The 26,825-nt window shown below is 36.6% G+C and overlaps 4 protein-coding genes across 6 annotated transcripts in view; 1 reads left to right on the top strand and 3 right to left on the bottom strand.

Moving 5' to 3' along the window:
* igl (IQ calmodulin-binding domain containing protein igloo) overlaps positions 1–26,825 on the bottom strand; it is a 547,908-nt gene that overhangs the window by 143,562 nt on the left and 377,521 nt on the right. The gene's annotated exons all lie outside the window — the stretch shown is intronic.
* Positions 1–26,825, top strand: part of LOC149476545 (uncharacterized) — a 201,854-nt gene that overhangs the window by 83,417 nt on the left and 91,612 nt on the right. The window lies entirely within an intron of this gene.
* Positions 14,074–15,074, bottom strand: LOC149476547 (uncharacterized). The gene is made up of 2 exons (XM_089711656.1): positions 14,145–15,074; positions 14,074–14,082 (listed from the first exon to the last, which is right to left on the bottom strand). Exons 1-2 carry the CDS (start codon positions 15,072–15,074, stop codon positions 14,074–14,076), a joined length of 939 nt encoding a protein of 312 aa, XP_089567782.1.
* Positions 21,898–26,825, bottom strand: part of LOC149476546 (irregular chiasm C-roughest protein-like) — a 77,992-nt gene continuing 73,064 nt past the window's right edge. For all 3 annotated transcript variants that reach the window (XM_089711764.1, XM_089711761.1, XM_089711763.1), the window contains exon 20: positions 21,898–22,705. Coding sequence is in view for 2 of the 3 variants with exons in the window: in XM_089711761.1 (XP_089567887.1) it covers positions 22,680–22,705 (26 nt within the window). In the remaining variant the exon portion in view is untranslated. The remainder of the gene's footprint in view (positions 22,706–26,825) is intronic.

Raw genomic sequence — 26,825 nt, 5'->3', positions numbered from 1 at the left:
GCACACTAATCACTACACAATAAGTTATATTTCATTCAAAAACTGAGCGAAAAAATATATATTTTTCACACATCATAATCTAGAAAATCATAAAATATTTATGTTTACTAATAAACTAACGCATGTGTAATTATAAAAACGCGTAGGAACATATATTTTACATCAATTAAACCTTGGATGGTCTTATGCATCATGCCACCATCAGCTAAAAATAATATCGTACGAGGCTTTTGTTCTTGCTGGGGTGGTCTACGAAATATTTACCGTAGGAAACTGCAATTGCTGCATTTATAAGGTATAATAAATAGTTAAATAATTATTTTTTCTTTTTTACTTCAGAAAATTGATCTAAATATGCAAACTCAATTTTCACGGAAATTTGACTTAATTCAGGTTAGCATAATATAGTATTTGCTCTACATTTACAAAACTCTAATTTGAAGTATGTAGGTAATATTTAAAAAAAATTATTTACTTAACAAATTGTAAATTATTTCCTAAGGAAATAACGCTTTATTATTAAAATCAGTGCAGGTATATAGGTACCTATAATTAAAGAAACATATTAATTTTCTATAAAATTAATATGTTTATTACATTATAATGTCACGCTCTTGCTTAACATCGACTCAATTAGCGGCGCAGTGACAAATTAATACCACCATTGTTTAGAGAAGGCGCGGCATTGCGTCACACTAACTTATTACACATGTTTCTCAATGAACATTGCTATATCAGTGCCCTGGCTTTACTCAGATTCCACATAAATGAATAAGAGTGAATACACATAAATGAATAAGTATGAAATGAACAAGACAATGACATAAAAAAATAAAAAAATGGTCGAAGTCGATGTTTTGTAAAACGCTTCTATCACAATCAAAATAAAGATTAATTTTGAATTTTCACTTATAATACCACAAGAGCTTCAAAATTATCGGGTATTTTCCGATAGGTTCGTTGCAAACAAATGAAGGAGTCAAGTTTTTAGTCAAGGTTAAAAAATCACGAGCGCGAAGCGCGAGTGATTTTTCCTGAAAAACTTGACGACTTTATTTGTTTGCAGGGAACCTTGAGGGAAATGCCAGATAATTTTGAAGCTCGTGTGGTATTCGGGAGATTATCAAATGTCGGCCAATAATTTCACAATTGAATTGAACCTGTCAGTTTGACGTCAACGACCAGAGAAAATTTTCAAAAAATTATCAGTATAATACCATGTAGGTTGTACCACGTGACGTCGAATGGTGCAATTCTATTGGTCGATATTTGGGTCGGAAAAATAATCATTATTAAATTAAATTAAAAACGGATATTTAATTAAAAATATGTAAAATATTTGTCAAATTCAACTTGAACACATAAATTCCACCTAGGTGATTTTGAATCATCGTCATCATACTATCTATTACAAGTTCAAATAACATATTATATAGGTATTCTGTGATAATAATTATATATGTTATTTAGAATTTAAATATACGTTAAAATCGATGTGTTAAGTATTAGAAAGAAAGAAAGAAAATACATTTATTTGTACCGTTAACATATAAATTAGAAAAAATACAGTATTACATGTTTAAATCAACTCCATAAAATTATATTAGAAACTAGCTTTCCACCCGCGGCATCGGCCGCGCAGTCAAAGAAAAACCCGCATAGTTCCCGTTCCCTTGGGATTTCCGGAATAAAACCTATCCTATGTCCCGGGGTAAAAAGTAGCCTATGTCCTTTTTCGGGTATCAAAATGTCCCTATACCAAATTTCATGCAAATTGGTTCAAGAATTTTTCAAATCGGACCAGTAATTCTTGAGATTAGCGCGTTCAAACAAATAAACAAACAATCTCTTCAGCTTTATAATATTAGTGTAGATTTCACTACAAATAAATCGAATTCAAAGAACAAGGCTGCCTCTCATTTAACTGGAGGAATCTCCCAGAGGATGAAAATCTAGATCTGTTTAAGACTAGGCTGAAATTGATGTAGATGACGAGGTAGGAATATAGTAGTAATATAGTTAATAGTTTCTGTGTATTTTGTTTATCAGTCTGTTTGCTGGTAGGTATCTCGAAAATCAGAAATTATTAGTTACTAGCTTACCGCCCGCGGCTACGCCCGCTTTGACTTAAACCTAATAAATTATATACTTAAATATATTGATAATTTTCAATAAATAAGTCTTAACAATAAGATTAAAAATATGTAAAAAAGCCTGCTGATGCTGTGTATCATCAAGCTCTTTAAGTATTAAAATAAATCGTATAATATAAAAGTGAGTCCTAAAGATTTATAAATATACAGATAAATGGTTTTGAAACATTACAACATTAGATGATTAATATGTTATTTACTGAAAGCATTTAGCACTTTTAATGACTTTTTTACGTGAAACCAAAGTAATGTGTGGGCGTGAAAGACAATGTAATAAACATATTTTATTCTAATTAATGAATTTCTCTATTTTTGTAATGCTCGTTATAACTAGCTGCGCTTCGCGGTTTCACCTGCTTGTCTCCGCTCCTGTTGGTTTTATTATAGCCTTCCTCGCTAAATGGGCTCTCTAATACCGAAAGAATTTTTAGAATCGGACCAGTAGCTCCTGAGATTAGCGCGTTCAAACAAACAAACTCGTCAGCTTTATAATATTATAGTATAGATAATTGACATTTAAATCAAATTACTAATCTACAACGGTGGTCAATATTGTATTAACACGTTCAAGACGGGGCCCGATTTTGGCTACTTATCGTTGGGCCGGCATAGGGCTTAGAATACCTGTTGGTGAACTTCATTTACGGCCGGCATCAGGTGGAAAGGACCTGTTACACCTTTTGACATTAAAATCAAATGTGTCATCCAGTTGAAGACTTTTTTGAAAATTCTTTCTTGAAATGTATTGTTATTGAATCACTGCATAACAACATTAGACCCGTTTTTGAAAAAAATATCATTAAAGGAGGTTAAATTAGTAGTAAAATTATAGGATCTTATACACCTGATCCCGGCACTAGTGAATATGATTGCTAGTGATGTCAAATGAATCGACTATATAATTAAAAAAAATCAATTCATTTTTACCTCAAAAACAGTATGCGCTTCATTATAACAGTTATGACAATACGAGGGTGAATCAAAAAGTTCTTGGAATCACTATAAAAATGTAAAATCTATTTTCCAAATTTTGTTTTTCTCTTTGTAAAAAATGTTTTTTCTAACTATCAAAAATCTCTACCACGGCTACCATTGCCGCATCATAATCGTAAAATTTTGTTAGATATATAATAATAGATATCAATACAATATCGCAACGTCTAATTATTTTGCACATCACTAATTAACTGACCTATCACCAAGGGCCGGCTATCGGGTTATCAGGCATCGGGTCTTTTAGATCCGATATCCGTCCTGCAAGGACAAAATTTCTTTGCAGGCCGTATCAGGTCTTTAATAATAATAATAATAAAGGGGCGTAGGGATGTGACGACCCCATCGCCCACGGGTGGAATATCTATTGTCTACGTGACAATAGATATTCCACCCGTGCAGTCAGTCAACCCGCAGGACACCTTGTGGCGGGGTGTCGGGGAGTAGCGACCCCGCGGGAACCGAGCGCTCCCGGGGGAGGCCCCTGTCTTCATCTCCGGCTCGCCTTTACCGGCCGGTCGGAGTGAAGCCTGACGAGGACAGGACCCCCACCTCTGGCTTGCCTTAACCGGCCGGCCAGAGTGGAGTCGCGAGAGCTTTTAGCTCGAAGGGTGGATGCGAATCGTAAGTGGCGAGTGGGCACGTGATGCTGGACCCTCAGGGAGCGCGTGATCGTCGTTTAAAGTCCAGGGACGCCTCTCCACCCTTAGCTGCTCACAATATGTTGCCCCCTTGTCGCACTATTGCAGCGACTTATTTCGGGGGCCCATACAGTGAGAGGGCGAGTCACCACCTGCCAACATATTTTTACTTTCTTTTAGTAGAAAGGCAGGTGCCATAGTTTCCCATAGTCCCCAATACCAGTCCATTTAGCATCCCAATCCATAGCCCAGTTATTAGATTTCCATACCCTGCAATAGTCCTACATCGGCCGTGGACTGCCTAGGGCTGTATCTCTATTATAGTGCAGTCATGGGCAGGCTGCGGCTGGTGTCCCATAACACAGTAAAATTCTCGAAAGGGCCTCTGCGTGTTGGATCCGTGTCCCCACGTAAGCCTTCCAAAGATCCGGGTACCGTCCTTCTGGTGGTACCCGAGTATTATGGAACAGAGAAACATAATAATAATAATAATAAATTCTTTATTTAAGAGTAACAGAGACCCATTTTACACACAATATACAAAAATCACTAATACACATATAAAATTAAGCTCACAATCATAAAATATAAAATTGACATGTCACAATTAATAATAATCAATACATAAAATCACAGAAAAATTAAATTAAAATTAAAATTAAAATTAAACTACGCAATAAATAATTAATCTAAAAATTCAAATTATAAAATTGACATGTCACAAATAATAATAATCAATGAAACATACATAAAATCACAGAAAAATTAAACAAAAAATTAAAATTAAAATTAAAATACGCAATAAATAATGAATCTAAAAATACAAATTATTAGGTATACAATTTAAAAAACTTCACGCCTCACCAACACATTAATAAAATGTTCGAGTATTGGTGAGTCTATTTTTTGCGATAATGCATTTAGGATTTCGTTGGGACTTTCACGTAACCGTTGGAGTAAAGAAGCTGTCTTTTTTCGCAAAATGGCATGAAAATCATTAGTATGAGCCTGCGCAAACATTTCAGACGCTGAACAATGCCTCGGCAAGCCCATCAACATCCTAAACCCATTATTATATTGCACCCGTAATGCATTCATACTCTTTTTGGAGTACTTGAACCACAGGCTTCCCGTGTAGAAGTTTTGGCAATAGGCTTTGAATAAAGTTATTTTTGCCTCTTTGCTACAACGGGCGAACCTGTGGGCCAGCATATTACATTTCGCCGCCAGGGATCGCCTCTCACGCTCAATGTCAACTTGATCATTCAAGTCCTCCGAAACACAGTGTCCGAGATATTTAAACTGTTTTACCCTCTTTAATGCTATTTGGTTTAAGTTGATTACGGGTTCGTAACTAATGTGCTTTCGGGGGACTCCAAAGATCATATAAACGCTTTTTGCGACATTATATGATAAGCCATGCTTGGCAGCATACTCCTGGCAGGAATTCAGTAGTTCTCTAATGGAACCTGCAGTGGGTCCTAACAGGACCATATCATCTGCGTAGCTGATGTTATTAACGCATACACCATCTATCCAACAGCCTCCCTTTTTCCTGAGCTCTAATATGAGTTCATTTACATATAGGTTGAAAAGCTTCGGCGAGGTTAAACCTCCCTGCCTCACGCCACACTCCAACCTATAAGAATCGGATAACTCTGTCCCCCACCTGACATTGTTCACTTGATTTGCATACCAAAATTGCAGTACACTTATCAACTCCCTTTGTACTCCCGCCTTCTCCATCTTTTCCCACAGTATATCATGAGATACAAGGTCAAAAGCCTTAGAAAGATCGAGAAAGCAGGCGTACACTGGGGTTCTTCTGCTAGTATAGTATTGAATAGTTTGTTTTAGGCAGAGTATCGCACTTTCTGTTGATAGACCTGGTTGAAAGCCGAATTGGGCATCATCCAGGTTTAGCGCTTCGCCAAGACATTTATCAAACAAACTATCCAAAACCTTAGCTGCTATGGTGGCCAGTGATATTGGTCTGTAATTTGACCTATCCGAAATATTGCCAGTTTTGTTTTTGACAATAGGGACCACAATAGTTCTCATCATCTCAGCGGGAATATAAGAATGACTTACACAAAGAGAGTAAAACTTAGCAAGCACTCGAGGCAGGTGCACACCTGCATGTCTCAAATGCTCCACACTGAGGCTATCATAGCCCGGTGATTTACCTCTCGTCATCTTATTTATGACACTCGCCACCTGTTTAGCTGAAAAAGTAATAAGATCATTGTTTAGATCTTTATCAAGGCTAAACATTTGCTTGGCAGGTCCCAAAGGTGATGATACCTTAAAGTGATCCCTAAACATATTTGCAATTTCTTTCGGAGTATTGCAGCCCGCGACACTCACTGGTAAGCTCGGTCGAACATTGAGATTATTGGTCGCTTTCCAAAATCTGGAAAAGTTTTTTGTTGACCTGTAAGAAGCAATCATGTCCATTTTTATTTCATCTTGATGATTCTGACACCATCTTAGCCTACTTTTAAATATTTTACGACTTACACACATATCTTCCCAGATCTTGCCAGTTTTTGGTTTATTATATGACAGCCATATGTGGTATTTCGACCGAGCCTCACAGTGAGCCTCGCGTACATGTTTATTCCATCCAACAACTTGACCTTTTTTCTTCTCAATTACTGTATGAGACAATGAGGCAGCATGGGACAGAATTCCTATAATCTCATTGTACACTTTATCAAGACAAACTTTATGATATGTGTCTCTGCATATTTTTCCACAACTTTTATGAAATTCAGCAAAATCAATCTCTCTGAGTTTGCTGTTACATATTTCATGATACTCACTAATCTGGCGCTCATTCCTGTGACCCCATTTTATTTTATCAATGACAAATCCTGATTGAGGCATTTTTGTCATAATAGCAGTGTTTTACCTGAAAATAAAACACATATTAAATACTTACCTATATTTGAAGCTTACTTCATTGAGAAGGCACCTAGCTTTTTCCGCCTATTTTTCCCTCTCTTTCCGTTGTATATATGCTATCTCTCTCGCACACCTCTCCACCAGGTGGCGGGGCGCACGATAATGTCGGGCGCTGGATGTTTTTCATTGAGTCGAAATCCACAACAGGTGGACGTTAAGTGTAAGCTTCAAATATAGGTAAGTATTTAATATGTGTTTTATTTTCAGGTAAAACACAGCTATTAAACACTTGACCGTAATTTGAAGCTTACTTCATTGAGACCTGTCTGTTACCCACCTGGTGTACAATATATGGACGCCAATGTGAATTTGAATACATAAGTAATTACTTATTTCTTTATTTGAAAGAGTAAGGTGTGCAGATAGTATACCTACCAATAAATCACACAATTTTTTATATTATATAATATATTAACAATCCCAGATGAAAAGTTAATCAAATAAGAACCAAAAAGTTAATCATAATGATTAAAAGTATTAGAACTTATGAGATTGGTTCAAGCGTACCTTTTGGGCTTGAAAAGTTAAAGTTACTACAATTTTCACTATCTTTAGCGTAAATCTGCGAAAGCGCCAGTAACGACTTTCAATTACGCATTTAGATGTTACTTACAAAATGAAGCCAACAGCTGATCCCGACGAGGCAAAAATACCTCAAACTCAAACCTTTATTTATTCAATTAGAACTCTGTAGAAGCACAATTGAATCATCTTAACATAGAATTACCACCTGTCTCAACTCACACAGTTTTAACCCAACCTGCTACAAGCGGACAAGAAGAGAACTTGGTCCTTACTTTTGGGGTCAGAAATAAATTTAAAAGGTCACCCCTTGAATAAGGCAATAAAATATCAAAACAGGTAAACGGTTTTAATTATAATACAGATTTTTAACATCCAACCAAACCGTGCGGTATCTATTAATGTTTAGAGCCAACGCCACCAATCATAATCTAAACATGGCTAGTACTTTCAGTACAATGCATGAATTATTTATTTAAAACTGATAGGTCATAAACTCTGTACTGGAAACAAATATACTGAACTTAAGAGACTAAAATGATAAGGAGCTTATCTGTGTCCCAAAACTGCAATTACTACAGCCAAGTACGTTACTTTTAATCAATTCGGTTTTAAGATATAATTATGATTTACATCAGAACTTATATACCGAAAGCCTCGGGACTACATAACGTGACTTATCTTCTTATATATAAAAATGAATCGCAAAATGTGTTGGTAAGCGCATAACTCGAGAACGGCTGAACCGATTTCGATAATTCTTTTATTATATTCCTTGAAGTACGAGGATGGTTTTTATGTAGAGAAAACGTAAGTACCACGAGCGAAGCCGGGGCGGACCGCTAGTTTATAATAATAGTGTTTGTGCACAACACTAGGCAGTCAACAGCTATATGAACGTCAGATAGGAAAAGAGCCAAATTTATCCAGTCAGTAACAAAGGATTTTAACTATAGTTACTTTATTCTAATTCAACCAACTACTACTAGCTACTCCGTATGTCTTTTGGATAGACGGAGGCAAATAGGATTTTTATTCCAACTATATCATTTGATATTTTGAAAATGTACTCCACATTTTCATACCGTCAGAGTCATTTTGCAGATTATAGTGGTGCAGCACTGAACACTGTCTATTAGGTGGCTGATGCTGCTGACCGGGCCTTCAGTTCCGCTTTCCAGAATACCTTCACCCTTCTAGGTGTTACTACTACTGAAATAGCGGTACTCTATCGCGTCGTTCAGGTCTCTAACTGACTAGGATTTCTCATATTATCGTAACAACCCTCGCTCGTTCTAACGAGGATAAATTATCGCCAAGGAATTCTGCTGCAGGATAATGGCAAGAGAGATTATAAGCTTAACTATGCATTATTATGTTAAGGAATATGGTGGGTTTTGAATACTATCGTCGTCTGAAAGTATCTCCTTTCGATTAACTGCATTAAGGATGCAGATCTGATCCCATCTTTGTTCCGTAGGAATGCTACGACAGTCTAAACGTTACACTGAACAAAGAAAAATTGCCCTGAATATAGTCGGTTGTTCCAACATCCGTAATATGGCTAGCCTAAGGTTAGTTATCCCTTGATTGTAACTGCTACCAATGGAGGCATTGCTCTTGTGTTGTCCACAGTTGTGCGAGTGCAAAAATGAAGAACTGAGCTCGTGGGGAGCTATGTCGAATGAATCTGTGTTAAGATTATGACAGTATAGGATAGTTAGCTGTGGATGCGAAGACAGGACATTACTTTATTCATCCGTAAACACGCGAGGCAGCCACGGACAGCGATATAGCAAGAACTAAACTAGCAAAGTTTAGTTCACTTACCAGACTTTGTCATGTTTTAAATGCAGTATATCCTCTGAATAGCATTGCATTTATGACTATTGATAAACTTAATTCACCCGTAAACACGAGAAGCAGGCACGGATAGCGATAATATAGCAAGAACTAAACCAGCAAAGTTTAGTTCGCTTACCAGTCTTATATTTTAAAAGCCGTATAGCCTGTACATTTCATTTATTGCCCCCCCCCCCCCCTCAAAGCAAAGAAATGAGAAGTCATTTGGCAGAGCTTTCTCGTTAAGGGTAGGGGTTCCAAGTAATATCTAATAATAAGAGGCTTTTGTTTGGAAAGATTGACTTTCCGTTATTTATCCTCTATCCTATGTAACTCAACGGTCAGTATTCTCAGCATTCGTTGAGTACTTAAACGTTTTACGTTAATAGTTGTATATAACTTTATTATACAATATAATAATCCTGGTGGGATGACAAAAAACTTGTCTAACAAACGATTATCCTAATCCCTCAGCGATTTATTGTTTGAGCCCCGAAGAAAAATCTCATGGGTGCAATAATGAGGTCAAATGGGTTGAAAAACGAGTCAAATAAATTGCCTACAAGACCGGGCAACTAAAATAGGCCTATGAGAGGTCAACTATACGTAATCAATCGTCATTTGTTACATTCAATCGCTTTGCGATTAAAAAATCTCTTCCGATGTTTGTATATGAAAATTGGTCGGCTAGTGCCATTTAATTACGATACCAAACATACCGTTGACACAAGGCTTGGTGACAATCCTCGAAACCACCGCCATAAATCATCTGCGAGATGATATTTGATCCGACTCGCCTTCCTTTGTTGTGATTAGGCTTTGCATTGGTAAATACAATTTGTTCAATTCCAATTTCCATAATTGGTAAACCAATGGTGGTTTCCTGATTCCTGAAGCGTAAACTTTTAGGATACGAAGTATCAATTTCATGCGCCCATTATTTGACGTATCTAACCTTTATTGTATTTATTAGGTCATTTACTATACTGCCCACTGTGAAGTAGATTTCAAAACCTTTTTCTACCTACCTTAGAAGAGTGAAGATCCGATACGGTCATATCCAAAACTTCTTTCGTGGGTCCTCGTTGACAAAAGCAAATATCTATGATCATTTTAATGATCAATCCTTTGTATATTTGCACCAATCGCCATTAAAGCCCCGCGAGGGCTATTATATATTTGCACCATTTCCCCGTGGGGACGGTTGTTATCAAAGCCCCGCGAAGGCTGGTATATATTTGCACCATGTCTCCGTGAGGTACTGTTGTAATCAAAGCCCCGCGAGGGCTGATATATATTTGCACCATTTCTCCATGAGGGACGGTTGTAATCAAAGCCCCGCGAGGGCTGATATATATTCGCACCATCTTTTCCGTGAGGGACGATTGTAATCAAAGCCCCGCGAGGGCCGATATATATTTGCACCATTTCCCTGCGAGCGACAGCTGCGCGAGGGATGTTTGTAACTAGAAATAAGTAGGGCTTGCCAAAAAATGCTTAAGAGACACCCTGCGAGGGTGAATTTGACCTGGCTAACCCCTGCGAGGAGTAGTGGCCACATTTATGTATTCTGCTTCGAGCAAGAATACACCTTAGTGCTAATATAAAAATAGCAGTAAATAATCATTTAAATAATATAGCAATTAACAAGGTCCTTTAACTTATTTTCCAATGTTAGCGACATTTAATAAATTCATAATTCAAATCAATTCACTAAATTTTAAAATGAACTTCGATTCATATTTATTTTTGTTCATGCAATCGATGTAACATTTAGTTGCTTTATATCCGTTAACATTCCTTACGAACGCAACCATACCGTCGTAGGACGTTATATTTAATTGCACAAAATAATCTCCACTCACCCCATACTCACCCGCAATTTTTTACTTTTTGTCAAGGTGTACAAGTTTATAATATTATTCTAAAACGTTAGAAGTGAATTGTAAATCCTTTGAAATAAGTGTATCTAAATCTAATTTATATTAAGATATCTCGATAATTATTATACGATAACCCTTTCAGCACAAGTTCAGTAAACCAAAGAATTTAATTGTAAAATTTTGGTACTTACTCGTTTTAACAAAAAAGTTGCATCATTTGAACATAGGAAACGTAATTTTCAATCAAATTAGCCGTGTGTAATATGTCTATTTTCACATAAAAACGGATCAGAATAATACTCATAAAAGGACACGTATAGACTACGGATAGTTTTGAATGTGTGGAACATTCATGGTACGTATCTACTATACATGAGCGAATTCCATCATTATTCAGTTGAGCGGTAACTCCCGTACGATTTATAAAATAATATCACAACATGTTCTGACATGTCGTGACTTCTTGGAGCTGACTCATCTCGTTCGATAATTTTTAGTAATAAACTATGATAGGAATTCCGAACCGTTCCTAGCGATAACGACAATGTAATAAAGTCGTAGCAATGGATTGTATGCCTGTAAAGCTTTGAGTTGGCTCATATCCATACTAAGTATTTATTGTAATTTTTCCACGAAAAATTCACTTGTACCCTTGTAATAAAAACACATTATTAAAAATGAAATAAAATATTAAAAATATCTATATACAAGAGAGGGTATTTGATATATCTAGTAATATCAAATAATCACAAAAGTAATATTAACGATTCGAGTAAAGCCGAACGGTAACACCGTTAAAATAGCTTTACTCACAGTATTAAAAATTCAAATATTAATTAGTACATATTGCATAATGAAATATTTCAAAAGAAAAGTTACTATTTCAAGTAAAATGTAACGGTTGTATCGTTAATTTTAAATATCTTTATTCATGCTATTAAGTATTTAAGCATATTGAAAAATAAACTATTGCTGAAGGATTCATTAAAAACCTCAGCATTTTAAATAAAGTCCAACGATTATACCGTTGACTTTAAAGATTTTTACTCATTTTTAAGTAAAATATTATTAGATAGATGTAAAAATAACTCACTGTACCGATCCGACGGGATACACTTTTTAACACTTTTAGCACTTGCTTTAAGCAATACTTAATACTTAATAGCACCAAGGTTGTAGTCTTGTAGACAACCTTCTCGCGGCGGAAGCTAGACGCCAATGAAAAACATCCAGCGCCCGACATTATCGTGCGCCCCGCCACCTGGTGGAGAGGTGTGCGAGAGAGATAGCATATATACAACGGAAAGAGAGGGAAAAATAGGCGGAAAAAGCTAGGTGCCTTCTCAATGAAGTAAGCTTCAAATTACGGTCAAGTGTTTAATACAATTGAGGTCACATTCTATAATAAGAGGAAAGTGGTCAGACCAGTAGACATCACGACCTAAACTTACATCAATTACAGTCCGCCAAGCAGATTTAGTCACTATGCAGTGATCTAACCATCGAAGACTGCCATTGATGTCACGTCTGTAGGTGTATGTATTAGAATTAATACCCAATTTATTTGTGTCCGCACATATCCACAATTCATCAGAGCAAAAACTGTCTAACTCATTCCAGAAAGGCTGCATAGGATGTGCGTTAAAGTCACCTAACATGAAAATATTTTCTATGTTATAGCTATCAACTATGGTCTTAATTTCACATAAACAACTCGTAAATTCAAACATATTTTCAGAATTATCAGTTGGCATATATACACTAAATATTATAATATGTGTATTATTACTTAAAACAGCTTTAAACGCACATATTCTATTACTATTGCAATCAATAATTTCTACACTCTTAAACAAGCCTTTTCTCCACAGGATTGCAACCCCACCGTATGGTCTGCCCTTAAGTAGGCCCTTAGTTAAGTCTACAGCTGATTTACCTGTGTATTCAAAGTCTTTGCTTATCGACCCAAGCAAAGGCAGATCATACGGCAGTAGCCAAGTTTCTTGAAGAGCAAGAATATCTGCATATCTACACATGTCGCTCACATTATCCAACGATCGCTTTAGTGATTTACAATTAAAACTTATCATTTTACATGTTTTAGCCATTATTAATTTTTAACTATTATTTACAACTACTTTACAGTGACAACTTCACGTGATTTTCCCGATTTGGTAGATTTTTTAAGTGTAATAAAACGCCTAAAACAGATACCTTCGGGCCATGTTTCTGTATTCAAAAATATGTGTAATTTATTTCTAGCAACAAATAATTTAAATGAGTTATAGCTTTTTTCCTTTTTACATTGAATTTTTTCTAAAGTTACTAATTCACTAGTTTTGTTTTTAATATATTCCACTATGTCACTTTCACTTGTTTCTTTACACACGTTAGATATATACAACGGTACTTTGATCGGCGCAGCTCTAAAGGAGAATGGGCAAATTGGGCCTGAAACTTGGGCTAAGACCAATACACACGAAATATTGTTTTTGTGCTAGATCATTACACACACTTTACGAAAAAAATAAAATAAAAAAATAAATCAACCGGGTTCTTGTACAGTCAAGGCAAAAAGTTTTATTTATTTGGCTATTATTTTGCGCACAATAACGGTGTTTTTAATTCGAGTGAAGTAAATATAAATCTAATGTCACTGGAGTGACTGAGTTTAACCACAAAAAACGTCTAACTACGTTGAATAATTTTAATAAACACGGTATAGGTACCTGTTACAAAACATAATATTAGTGTATTTCGGTTATTAGAAGGCTTAAGATTAGTACGTATTTGTAAGTGAAAGTGAATTGGAGTAACATAAAGATATTGTCATTGTCTTATAACAGTTATTTATTGCAAAAAATATTATACACAAAGAAATAAAACTTGATGTGACTGTACAAAAACCCGGTTGATTATTTTTTTATATATATTTTTCCCGTTATGTATGTGTTATGATCTATTATAAAAACAATATCTCATGTGTATTGGTCCAACTCAAGGGTTCAGGCCCAACTTCCATAGTAAAATGCCCATTCTCCTTTATTGTCAAAATTCGCTCGCCCTGTCTCACTAATAAATCTATTTTTAGATATTACATTCTTTTTTCGTTGGACCGTTTGCCATTTTTCATCCTCATTTACTCGTTCATGCAATAAGCTTTCACGAACAATGTCAGCCATAGTTCGCTCCGTAGTATTACAGTCATTTATGTTATTATAAGTATAATTCATCGCACGTTCCACAGAAGCGCGCGCGCTGCATTCAACCGGTTTAATAATGCACGAAACCGCGGTGTTGGCCTCCACGCGCGAGCCTATCGCGGTCTCTTTCTCAGGTTCGGGAAGAGATGAGACAACACATTTATCAACAGTTGCGTGTGTCGAAACCGCAGTGGCCTCATTTCTTTGTCTCGGCGAATGTCCTTGAAAGGCCGGTTCGAACGTTGAGCGTGAGGGCGAGATAGATGATATATAAGCGCACTCTTCACTCGCACTACACTTAGCAACAGTGGCCGTTGACTCGTCACAGAGCGGTTGAAGACCCATCGGTCCGCTATCACAGCTATAGCTATTCAATGCGTATGCGCCCCGCTTTGTGTTTATGTAGTTCAACGATTTTTCTCGCGAACATTCAAATGTATCCTTTAATTGTTTTTGCGTGACATAAGTAGATTTAATTGTTTTTAATTCGTCCTTCAGTAAGTTAATATCACGCAGTAATCTGGTTACGTCTACGTGATCGAAAGTCACAGGTGGTAACTTATGTAAGTCTCTAGCCACGAAGATTGGTAGACGTTCTGGATCAGTTGCATCTATATGCTTTAGTAGTTCAATGACATCCTCCAAGTCCCTTGTAGATTTAGATTCTTTCTTTCGTCTCTTAATTTTTCTTATTGGAACAGCGTCAAACAACAACTTTTTTGCTTCGAAAATATCATCGGTGGAGAAAGCCGTTCGGCAAATCTGCACTAACCCTTCTTCATCCATGACGTTCATTTTGTTGTGCATGAAAGCCAGCACTTCATTTATTACTATGTTACACGCAGAACATTTTAAGACCGTAGAGGCCATTGCCCTCGCGCGCGCACCGTGTGTCAACGACCTTTCACTTTCGCGATCAGCTGATGACTGATAAGATTAAGATTAAGACTTTAAGATCCGATACAATATTTTTCCTTTTATGGGTACTATTTAGTGGCAGAATACCAGTCAATATATCTGTCACACTCTCACTACAAAAAATCCTAAAGTAAACTACCCCGGCCCATGCGATAGCAATAGAAATCTCTCTCCGGCCCGCGCGAATAGTTCACTTCAGGTGTTTTCGACCCGATGCCGTACTGAACGTGTTAAAATTTAATTTCGCTAGTAAATACAAATAAAAAAATAGTAAACGCAATTACACGTTGTTTAAAAAATAAATAAATAAAATATAAAACTACAAGGCGAAATAATTATTATTAACAGTAGAAAACGTCTTAAGCCTTGAATCCACTTGAGCATGCTCAGGCGAATGAGCGGCCCATTTGGCCGAGCCGCTCAAGTGGAGACGCCTGAGCATGCTCGGGCCGCGCGTGCTCAGGCGTCTCCACTTGAGCGGTTCGGCCAAATGAGCCGCTCATTCGCCTGAGCATGCTCAAGTGGAAACAAGGCTTTACTTTGTATATTACCAATTGCAACCATAACCTTTGTACCAATATTTCCATACTTAATATTATAAATGCGAAAGTAACTCTGTCTGTCTGTCTGTTACTCAATCCCACCTAAACTACTGAACCAATTTGCATGAAATTTGGTATAGAGATATTTTGATACTCGAGAAAGGACATAGGATAGGTTTTATCTCGGAAATCCTACGGGAACGGGTTTTTCCTTGAAACGCGGGCGAAGCCGCGGGCGGAAAGCTAGTGAGAAATATACCACAAAATTCGTATTTTAATTGACGAATACCGAATTTTCATGAAGCTTAACATTATGCAAAGTCTAAAAGTATGTTTTATTATTAGGTTATCAAATTCATTGACATAATAAAAACAGCATAGCATAAGTCAAACTTTTTCACAAAGGGTTCTGTAGAAATTATTGTATCGTAGGTATGAAAACTTAACATTTCAATTCAAAAGCAACTCTGTTTGTCGGTTTGTCCTTCTAACTATGCATTTCTTCTGAACAGCTGAATCGATTTCGATGACATTTAGAACAGAAGTATCTCTGTAATGTTCATGTTTTTTACTATCTCTACTCAATTCTACTCGCACTTTTTAGTCCTTAACAATAAGTATACCTATAGACTAGTTTTTACTGTGAAATATCTAATTCCCACGAGAATTTCCTTCGACCATGCGGGTGAAGCCACAAGCAGAAACCTATCAAATAATAAGTATAAAAATAATTTATATTATATTTTTATTATTAAAGTTCAATAAATATATTTTTATCAGACTAACAGACAAACAAACAGTTATTTATTAATATTAACTAATAAGGAACCCTAAAACCATACACAGTTATGGTAGAACTTTTTATTGACCATGCCCACGGTGTACCGTAACAAGCCGGGTAAAATAATATCACATTATGGCTCATAAAGTGCCCTTAATACAAATATTTGTTTATGGTACATTCTGCCATCTTGTCATAAAAACTGGGATTATAGTTACTCGATGTGGCATAATAAAACAATACTTATAAAGGTAGTGTATAATATTATGTTTAGTGTTTATCGAAGGATAAGCTAAAGCTAGTTTTTGGAAAGTTTCATAATTACGATAATTAGATTATAACCGTTTGATATGATTAATGCGGAGATAGATTAAAAATTATTGTATTGTTCAGGTTATAACGAAACATAAAAAGAAGTCGAAGACCTAATAAACCTGTGTAAGCATGTCCACTCATTATTCTTTCTATAAAACTTTCGTAAACTATTAATCAAATATTTATATCATCCTTAGCTATTTGCATTAACTGTAATAACTCAGGCCCCGGAATCAAAGACACAATAGAAAATCTTTTGTGTCTTGGACCGATCGGGCCGTTCGGGGCTCAATGGGTTAAAGAATAGCAACTCATCGTAACAACAAACTATTTCGAATGTCCAACAAAATAAACCCTTCAAAAAAGGGCACATCCAGTACTATACTTCCCCTTTCACACACACATACACATTTTTCCACACATACAGCATTGTTCTAACAATGTACTCGCTATCTTACTTACCCTAGGGTTACTAAGAGTGTCTAGACATGTTATTTTAACTTTATCAGCTATTTTAGAGGCTTTAGTGTTTATGAAAGGACTAGGTGTTAAATGTGTCTGCACTGACTTGTAAAGGGGACAAAAGTGCCCCAGGGGCAGTTGTGGTTTGATGTTAATGTTTATATTTCTTTAGGGCATAGACAGGTAAAGTTTTCAGTGAAAGAATGAGCTTAATATTAAAACATGAATATAACATTATTTCAGGACGTGTGAAATAAATAGAACAAGCTCGCATATAAAATAAATAAGTTAAAACAATATATAAACAATATGTACAACAATTTTTTCTAGAATCACTCTATTAAAATAAATTCCTGGGGTAGTACCAAATATATCATACGTAGTAATTCAAATTCAAATTTTAAAGTAATAAGTAGTAATAAACCTATAGTGTCTTGTTATTTAGATTTCTATGAAAAAACCTGAACTCGCAATCATTTTAACAACATTTAACCCGCCATTGGTGACGTGAATTTGACTTACAGCGTTGGTGACCCCGGTCTCACGCACCGGGGTTTTTGACTACGAGTTTATCTGTAATTTACGGTTCATGCTACTTTTCATTGGGATAGATATAAAATTTGATCTTTTATTGTCAATAAAACATAGGTATTTAATAAATCAAATCTCTTTTATTAGCATAAGACAACATCTTTGAAATAACTAAAATTGTCAAGTATTTTAACAAAGTTTTTTTAAAACTCAAAAATAAAGCATCAATCTTAATTATTTAACAGTAAAATTAGGCTTAGTCAGTCTTATGACACTGAAAACATAAAATGAAGTAACATAAATGGTAATACTTCGACCAAAAAAAAAAATATACAATACTAAAATCACTCATCTTCAACAGCCAAACAACTAGAGCAAGTTATTGGTACTACGTGCGATCTGGTTCGAAATTATCTGGATCGAAGTCACTTCCAGATTCACTTTCCGATGACGTTTGTAATCTGTCCTCATCAGATACTGCTGCTTGAAAAAGAGCCTCCAGACGACACTGATTACTTTCGTAAGACATGCTGAAACAGTGTTCACAATTTGAACAAAAAACACGTAATTTCTTGTAAAATATCGATCAAATCTAACAAAACACTTACTAATAATAGAATTATATGATTAAACTATAAATTACAACAATAGCTTTATCAAAATAAGTAAAATAAAAAAAATACACAATAACCATTTTACTTACTTAGTTGGTGACGCCGGTCTCACGCACCGGGTTTTGGCCAAAACTCAGTAACGTGCACCCGCGTCGCTGTCGTGGGGTAGGGGTAGGGTAGGGGGCGCGAAATTAGGCAGCTACTCGAAACCACAGTGCAATTCGATAAACGGTGACAAAAATATTTGGGTTTCTTTAACTGCCCGGTCTCACAGACATATGAGGTCACCAATGGCGGGTTAAATTTAATTAAACTGATCATTATTTATATTTACCTATATTTACAGCTGCGATCCTCCACCATTTCTAAGACCTTTATTTCCAACAATACAAAAATTGCATTTAAAAATGTACTTTATCTGTTTAAGAGTTATGCTTTCAGACATTATAGAGCTCACTTACCTAACTACACCTTTTCTTAATGTATCAGAAACTGATAAATAGGCAATATCGTATATTATATTATTTAATGTAGTAATTACATACCTTTACACAATATTTAGAATCGGGTCTGGAATATTAAAAATCAATATCTAAACACTCACGTAAATCATATAATATTTAGTACTATTTCTGTTTTAGATAATGTAAGAAAACAACTGTTAGGCTTAAAAATCATAATGAATTTTTGCAATCCCGTCCACCATTCCAGTTTTCTAGAAACCTAACGCATTATAAATACAAAAACAGAAACCACAGGACTCCCGTGCTCCGCGATCTGTCCAACAATGTCGATTGACTGGTTTGTGTGTGGTAAAAAATAGTTTACACCTGAGTATTATAAATGTAATGGAATCTGTAATACTGGTAGCACGTGACTTCGTCTGTTGTATAAAATCTATAATGGTTATACATTGAAAACTTTTCATAAGCTTCAAAAAGGGTTCTCTTTATTTATACAGGTGGATTTTTGAGACATGTCAGAAAGGGCAGATACCTTAACCGTTACAGCTTTAGGAAAACGCTCCTAGATGACTAAACATATCTTTTAGATTTTGGAACCCACCCTGTATATTACGGTATCCTACTAATATTATACCTAAATGCGAAAGTTTTTGAGGATGGATATTTATTATTCTTTCACATAAAAACTACTGAACCGGATACAATGCAATTTTTCAGAATTTAGTATTTTAGATTACACATCTCTTATGTATATTGTGCTACTCCTATGAAGTTAGTATAATACTTAATTGGTCGACAGATTTTTTAAACTATTGGTTTTTCGAAGTCAAAATCTTCCTGTGAAATCAAAGGCAACTTATATATGAAGTCAGTTATACATATTTATGAAACTTTTAACACTTGTTAAATCATGAATACATTGAGAAGCTACCCTGTAACTTTTTCACTTTAACAAGCGCTTATGAATTTTTTATTTTTCATTTAGAATATAAATTCGGAAGGCATTTAACTTAATACTTACGAACTCCATTCCAATAAAACTTATGTAAATAGAGTATATTGTAATACGCATACAAACAACACAATTTCCTTGATATATAAAAGCTCTTTTGAGAGCCTTTTTAAAATTATGTAAAAACTAAAAAGTAAATAATAGAAACTACCTTTCTGAAAGACGTTTGCATAATTTGTAGATAACTATTTGTACATTAAGGTTATGTACAAAATATAAGCGTAGTTCAGAGAATAAATATGTAAACACAGCTTTTCAAATTCAAATAATTTATTTTGATTCACAGGTTATAAGGGTTATTACATTGTATGAGGTGATCCGCTGTGATCTGCCATGTGGCGTACAATTTCGCCCTTAGCTTCGCCCGCGTAGATAAAGAAAACAACAAACATACATACTGACTTTCGCATTTGTAATATTAGTAGTAATATCTCTACTTTCAACTTATAGTCCTTAATTATTGTGCTTAAATATTAAAAAATGAACTAAAGCAATATGTTTCTATAAACCATTTTTTGGGTTAATTTTACCATCAATTTTTATTACCTGAACAGACCTTTCTATAATATTTTCCTTCACACCATAGAGATTACCAACTTTATAACTTACGGTGTAGGTCGACAAAAACTAACTAACTGCAAGTTGATTACTCTTTAATGATTCGACTTAACTGTGAATCCTTGATAAAAATTGCTTTGTGGAGTTAAAATACTTTTTGTAATTATTAGAGGCTATATTGTTTGTTCTTGGTTGATTGTAGAAGTTAAAAAGTTTTGGTTTTGACTCTTGGTAGCGTTAGCTACTACATATTGAGACGTATTCTGTGCTCTTGGTAGAGTTCTACAAAATTAATTTTATGTATAGAATGAGGTTGTGATTTTTACTCTTGTTTAGCTTTGTATTTTATAGAGTTTAATAACGATAAATCCAGAAATTAATTTTCATAATGTATTTTTTTTAAGCATACGAGTGTAGGTATTCGATAGACCTTATAGACCTTATAGAAGTATGTATGATTCTAGAATTATGCATCATTTACTTATTGTAAAATGACTTTTATCTATACTAATATTATAAATCTGAAGAGTTTGTTTGTTTGTTTGTTTGAACGCGCTAATCTCAGGAACTACTGGTCCGATTTGAAAAATAATTTCGTTGGAGGAAGGCTATTATAGGCTGTATAATATTATGATTATTATCTCGCTAAGACCAACAGGAGCGGAGCAATGCGGGTAACACCGCGGGGCACAGCTAGTTAAAATATAATTATCAAATAGACAAATGCATTGATTTTAGAGATAACCAGTAACATAATATTATCTACAAATAATAAAAAATAGGTATAAAAGTAGGGTATAAATAAAACAAGGAATACTGTCATCAAATATGTATATTTAAACAAAAGTAGCGTATTCGCATGCAACAGAAAAACAAACATGCAGATTTTTTTATATATTTATATCACTTGATAATAAAAACGCACACGATACAAAATAAACTGACCATCGAAGCTTCGAGAACTATCTAAATATATATTTTATCACAGAATATTATAATCTAAAAATTTCATATTATTCGTTCCAGTAATTTCGTTTATAAATTGGCCAAATACATATTTTTTTTTATCAAATGCCAAAAATTCTAATCATGTAAGTTTCACTATAATTGAGCAAAAATATAATAATTATTTATATTTATCAATGAATATAATAATAAAATGCAGTGTCATTTAGTATTAGCTAGATATAATAATTGAAATTTTTATAGTGAACAAAAGTGAAATATTTAAAAAAATACTACATTTTATCGATCACATAAATGAAAAAAAACTTAGAGTAATATTACAACTTAAAAATGTATTTGCAATTTGATTTTAAACTGAAAAAAGTAAAAAATAGGATATAAAAACCTTTTGTATTACATAATATTATTTCGACATCTACAAATTAACTTATAATTATTGATATGTAAAAAAAAAATTTTTGCACAATTATTACATCTAGCTAATCTAAATACAATAAAAATAAAATCAACGCAAAACGTTTTCATAATATTTACAGAAATTGTAATACATAATTGAAATGTGGACTAATTATCTTTTTCATAGCTGTACAATTAATTATAAGGCTTTCAGAATAATTAAAATAATTTTAATAGTTTTTATAGATTGAATCTTTCAATATCTATGAACAATTCGATATTAATAAATTGTTTTACATATTCAATATATTGTATTGGACCTTTTTCTCTTTGTCCAATTACAATTGTGTTTGTAACAATTTGTATAATTAATTTAAGTTGTAATTGTAATATTCATATAGTCTTAAATAATTAAAGCATGCATATGCACTCTAAACTTTTTAAATTCTTTATACATCTGTATACACTTTTAGTCTATTATTTACAATCAGTCGTATCATTTATTTAGGAACATATATTACAAAAATCTACGTCAGAATTTGTTTGATGCGTGACGTCACTGTTCTATATTCAAATTTGAATGAAGAACATTCTAAATTTGAATTCGAGTTGTTCTAAATACAAAAATTGTATCACTACAATTGGATATGTACAGTTTAACTGAATTATTTTTTTTATTACGAAATTATTCGTAATTGTAAAAAAAAATTACAAGACTGAACACACACACATTAAATACTGACAGAATAATCGACGATTTGCACCAAACGGGAATCGAACTTGAGAAAACACTAGATTATAAAAAAAACTTTATAACTTTATAGTTTTTCTTTTATATTTCGTATCACATAAGTGTCGTTGTAAATTTCACTAAATCCATTTCACTTCACTATTTACACTAAACGGGAAGCTCTCGCTATACGTTCGTTGCCTGTTGTAAACCTGTAAAAATATAATACATTTATCTTCTTATATATAAAATTCTCGTGTCACAATGTTAGTCTGCATACTCCTCCGAAACGGGTGGACCGATTCTCATGAAATTTTCTGTGCATATCGGGTAAGTCTGAGAATCGGCCAACATCTATTTTTCATATGTACCACGGGCGAAGCCGGGGAGGACCGCTAGTACATTTATATTATCTAGAATTATAGCTTATTAATATACTAGCTTACCGCCCGCGGCTTCGCCCGCTTTGTCTAAAACCTAATAAATTATATACTAAAACCTTCCTCTTAAATCACTATATCTATTAAAAAAAACCGCATCAAAATCCGTTGCGTAGTTTTAAAGATTTAAGCATACAAAGGGACATACATCTTTTAGTGGGAGTCGAGCACTGCTTCGGCACGAAATGGGTCAAGCTCGCACCGGGGAAGTTACCACACCCTCACAGGAAACCGGCGTGAAGTGGTGGCATATTAACAGTATGCCACCGCGTTTCGTACGGTGAGTGAGGGGTCCGGAGGCCCAAAAACAACAACCCCCAAATATGAACGCGGCATTATTAGGCAGAATACCCCAGGAGGGTACCGGCACCTGCGGTGCCGGAGAATCCCTCCCGCAGCGCCTGCGCTGCGGCAGCCCGTCGTATTCTGGGGCGGGCATAATTCCGCTCGGTCATGTGCCAAGGGGTTCGCAGAGCAAGCAAAAAAAATCACCCCCCTCCACTCTCACGGTGGACTTTTGTAACATACGGGGGCTGCACACTAACTTAAACGCCGTCCACTACCATCTTGAGACGGCTAAGCCGGCCTTGCTCTTCCTGACTGAGACTCAGATATCAACTCCGGCCGACGTATCTTATCTCACATACCCTGGTTTTAAGCTGGAGCATACTTTTGCACCGCGTGCCGGGGTATGCGCATACGTTAGGGAGGATATCTGTTGTCGACGTCTTGGCACCCTTGAAGGTGAGGATCTGTCTATTATCTGGCTGCATATTGACTGCGGTGACCACCCTCGCATCTATGCTTGCCTGTACAGATCCCACAGCGGGAATACTGGTACCGACCGATTATTTGAGCACATCCAAGAGATGATCGACACTTTGCTTGTACAGTTCCCTTCTGCAGAGCTCGTGGTTTTAGGCGATTTCAATGCCCACCACGTTGAATGGCTCGGGTCGCGTACAACTGACCACGCGGGACGAACTGTACACGATTTTGCTCTAGCCTATGGCCTAACACAGCTGGTCTCATCGCCTACGCGAATACCGGATGTGGAGGGCCATACTCCCTCTCTTTTGGATCTTCTGCTGACCACACATCCCGAGAACTATCAGGTCTCCGTCGTGGCCCCACTGGGGTCATCAGACCATTGCCTGATACGGAGTATGGTGCCACTCATGGGCTCGAAACAGCAGACACCTGCAGCTCGACGCCGTGTGTGGCACTATAAGTCGGCAGACTGGGACGGAATGCGTGGTTTTTTCGCTTCCTACCCATGGGGGCCTGTTTGCTTCTCCTCGGAGGATCCCAACGCTTGTGCTGAGTCTATCACTGACGTGGTACTGCAGGGTATGGAACTATTTGTGCCATACTCTGTTGTGCCCGTTGGTGGTAGATCTAAGCCTTGGTTTGGACGTTCCTGTAACATGGCGTCTCGTCAGAAACAGGAACTTTTTCAAGCCTGGGTTGCAGCAACGGCATGTCGCGATCCAAGCGTTGGTCTCATCAGGAAGAAGTACAACTCTGCCTCCAGATCCTACAAGAGAGAAATCGCTAGGGCTAAATCTAGTTACATTGGTGCACTTGGCGATAGACTAACGCGACTTCCTTCGGGAACACGGGCGTTTTGGTCCCTCGCCAAGGCCATCCAAGGTAACTTCTGTCGTTCATCCTTTCCACCTTTGCACAAGGACGAAGACTCTCTGGCCCATTCCGCTAAAGAGAAAGCCGAACTCTTGGGCGCTCTCTTTGCTAGGAACTCGACTCTTGATGACAGGGGAAAGACACCGCCGACCATCCCGCGGTGCAACCATTCAATGGCGGATATACGTTTTACACAACGTGCCGTTCGAAATGCTCTCTTTTCCCTTGACATCCATAAGTCGACTGGGCCGGATGGAGTCTCCCCTATTGTGCTTAGGACATGTGCTCCTGAGTTGGCACCGGTTGTAACGCGTCTTTTTCGGCTCTCTTACGCCAAAGGCATTGTTCCGAATTCGTGGAAGACTGCTCTTGTCCACCCAATCCCTAAAAAAGGCGATCGCTCAAATCCGTCTAACTACAGACCGATCGCCATCACTTCTTTACTCTCCAAAATAATGGAATCCATTATTAACTGCCAGCTCATGAAGTACCTGGAGGAGAACCAGCTGTTAAGCGACCGGCAATACGGTTTCCGTAGTGGTCGCTCGACTGGTGATCTTTTGGTGTACCTCACTCACAGATGGGCGGAGGCGGTTGAGAGTAAAGGGGAGGCATTGGCTGTAAGTTTGGATGTAGCGAAAGCCTTCGATCGGGTCTGGCACAAGGCACTTCTAGCGAAATTACCATCTTTTGGACTTCCTGCGAAGTTATGCGATTGGGTTACCAGCTTCCTGGAAGAGAGGAGCATTAAGGTCGTTATCGACGGTTCTTGCTCTAAGCCTCTTCATGTGAATGCTGGTGTCCCACAAGGCTGCGTGCTATCTCCTACACTGTTTCTTCTGCATATCAATGATTTGTTACAAATCAGTAACATTCATTGCTATGCAGACGACAGTACGGGGGATGCTCTTTATCCCGGCCGTGCAAACACTTCAAAGGAAAGCCTCAATGAGAGCCGAAACAAACTTGTGTCTGAAGTCGAGTCTTCTCTTCAAGAAGTCTCGGATTGGGGCGAACTTAATCTTGTCGAGTTCAATCCCCAAAAGACACAGGTTTGCGCGTTCACCGCTAAAAAGACCCCATTTGTCGTAGAACCTCGGTTTAAGAGTACTCCCCTTAGTATATCGCCGAAAATCGGAATCCTCGGAGTTGAAATCTCGAGTGACGTTCAATTCCGCAGTCATTTGGAAGCGAAGGCTAAATTAGCCTCGAAAAAGCTTGGTGTGCTCAGTAGATCGAGACAGTACTTCAAGCCGGCCCACCGACTTCAGCTGTACAAGGCTCAGGTGCGACCGCATATGGAGTACTGTTCTCATCTCTGGGCCGGAGCCCCACAGTACCAACTCCTTCCTCTTGACCGCATCCAACGTCGAGCAGCTCGAATTGTCGATGACCGTAGGCTTTCCGTTAGGCTCGATCCTCTGTCAGTGCGAAGAGACGTTGCGTCTCTCTGTATACTGTACAGAATCTACTATGGGGAGTGCTCTGAGGAATTGTTCCACCTACTACCAGCCGCACAGTTCCACCACCGGACCACACGCCGTAAAAATCTGTTCCATCCGCACCATCTGGATGGTTGGCGCTCCACCACTGTCCGCTTCACCCGTAACTTCCTTCCGCGTACGGTGAAACTGTGGAACGATTTACCACCTGCGGTGTTTCCGAACAACTACGACATTGGGGCCTTCAAGAAAAGAGCTTATTTGTCCCTAAAAGGCCGGCAAAGCACCTGCAACACTTCTAGTGTTGTAAGTGTTTATGGGCGGTGGTGACCACTTACCATCAGGTGGCCCACCTGCCCCTTTGCTTGCTCTGACATAAAAAAAAAAAAAAAAAAAAAAAAACATAGGGACAGAGAAAGCGACTTTGTTTTATACTATGAAGTGAAAATACTTTATTTATTAAAGTAAGCCTATAAAAAATAAGCTGAAGAGCGTAGCCCAGGACCGAACGCGATGGCGGCGCACTGTGGACGCCCTCTGCCCCACATAGGGGCCATAGGACCTTAAGTCAAGTAAGTCATAAAAAATAAACTCACAATCGCCTTATATAAGGTTATCAAAATGTCCGAGCGACGTTCTTTTAAATATCTATTTAAATTAACATTAAAGTCTTGCTCATTAGAAAACTCTTCAATATTCTATTGTATTGTATAAAATGATATTATTAATATAAAAAATGATATTATTAAGCAATATTAGTGTAGATAATTATGTCGATTCTGATTATGATTCTGGTGATATTCTAG

Source organism: Colias philodice, chromosome 27 (genome assembly GCF_061535455.1).
Source record: "Colias philodice isolate Cphi_HAF_F1 chromosome 27, ilColPhil1 Martin Lab GWU primary, whole genome shotgun sequence".
Lineage (NCBI taxonomy): Eukaryota > Metazoa > Arthropoda > Insecta > Lepidoptera > Pieridae > Colias > Colias philodice.
This window is presented reverse-complemented; position numbering and strand designations above follow the sequence as displayed.

Bases quoted from the DNA above. Each gene is read 5' to 3' on its own strand.
- LOC149476547 (XM_089711656.1), bottom strand. From the start codon at position 15,074: ATGGCCTCTACGGTCTTAAAATGTTCTGCGTGTAACATAGTAATAAAT.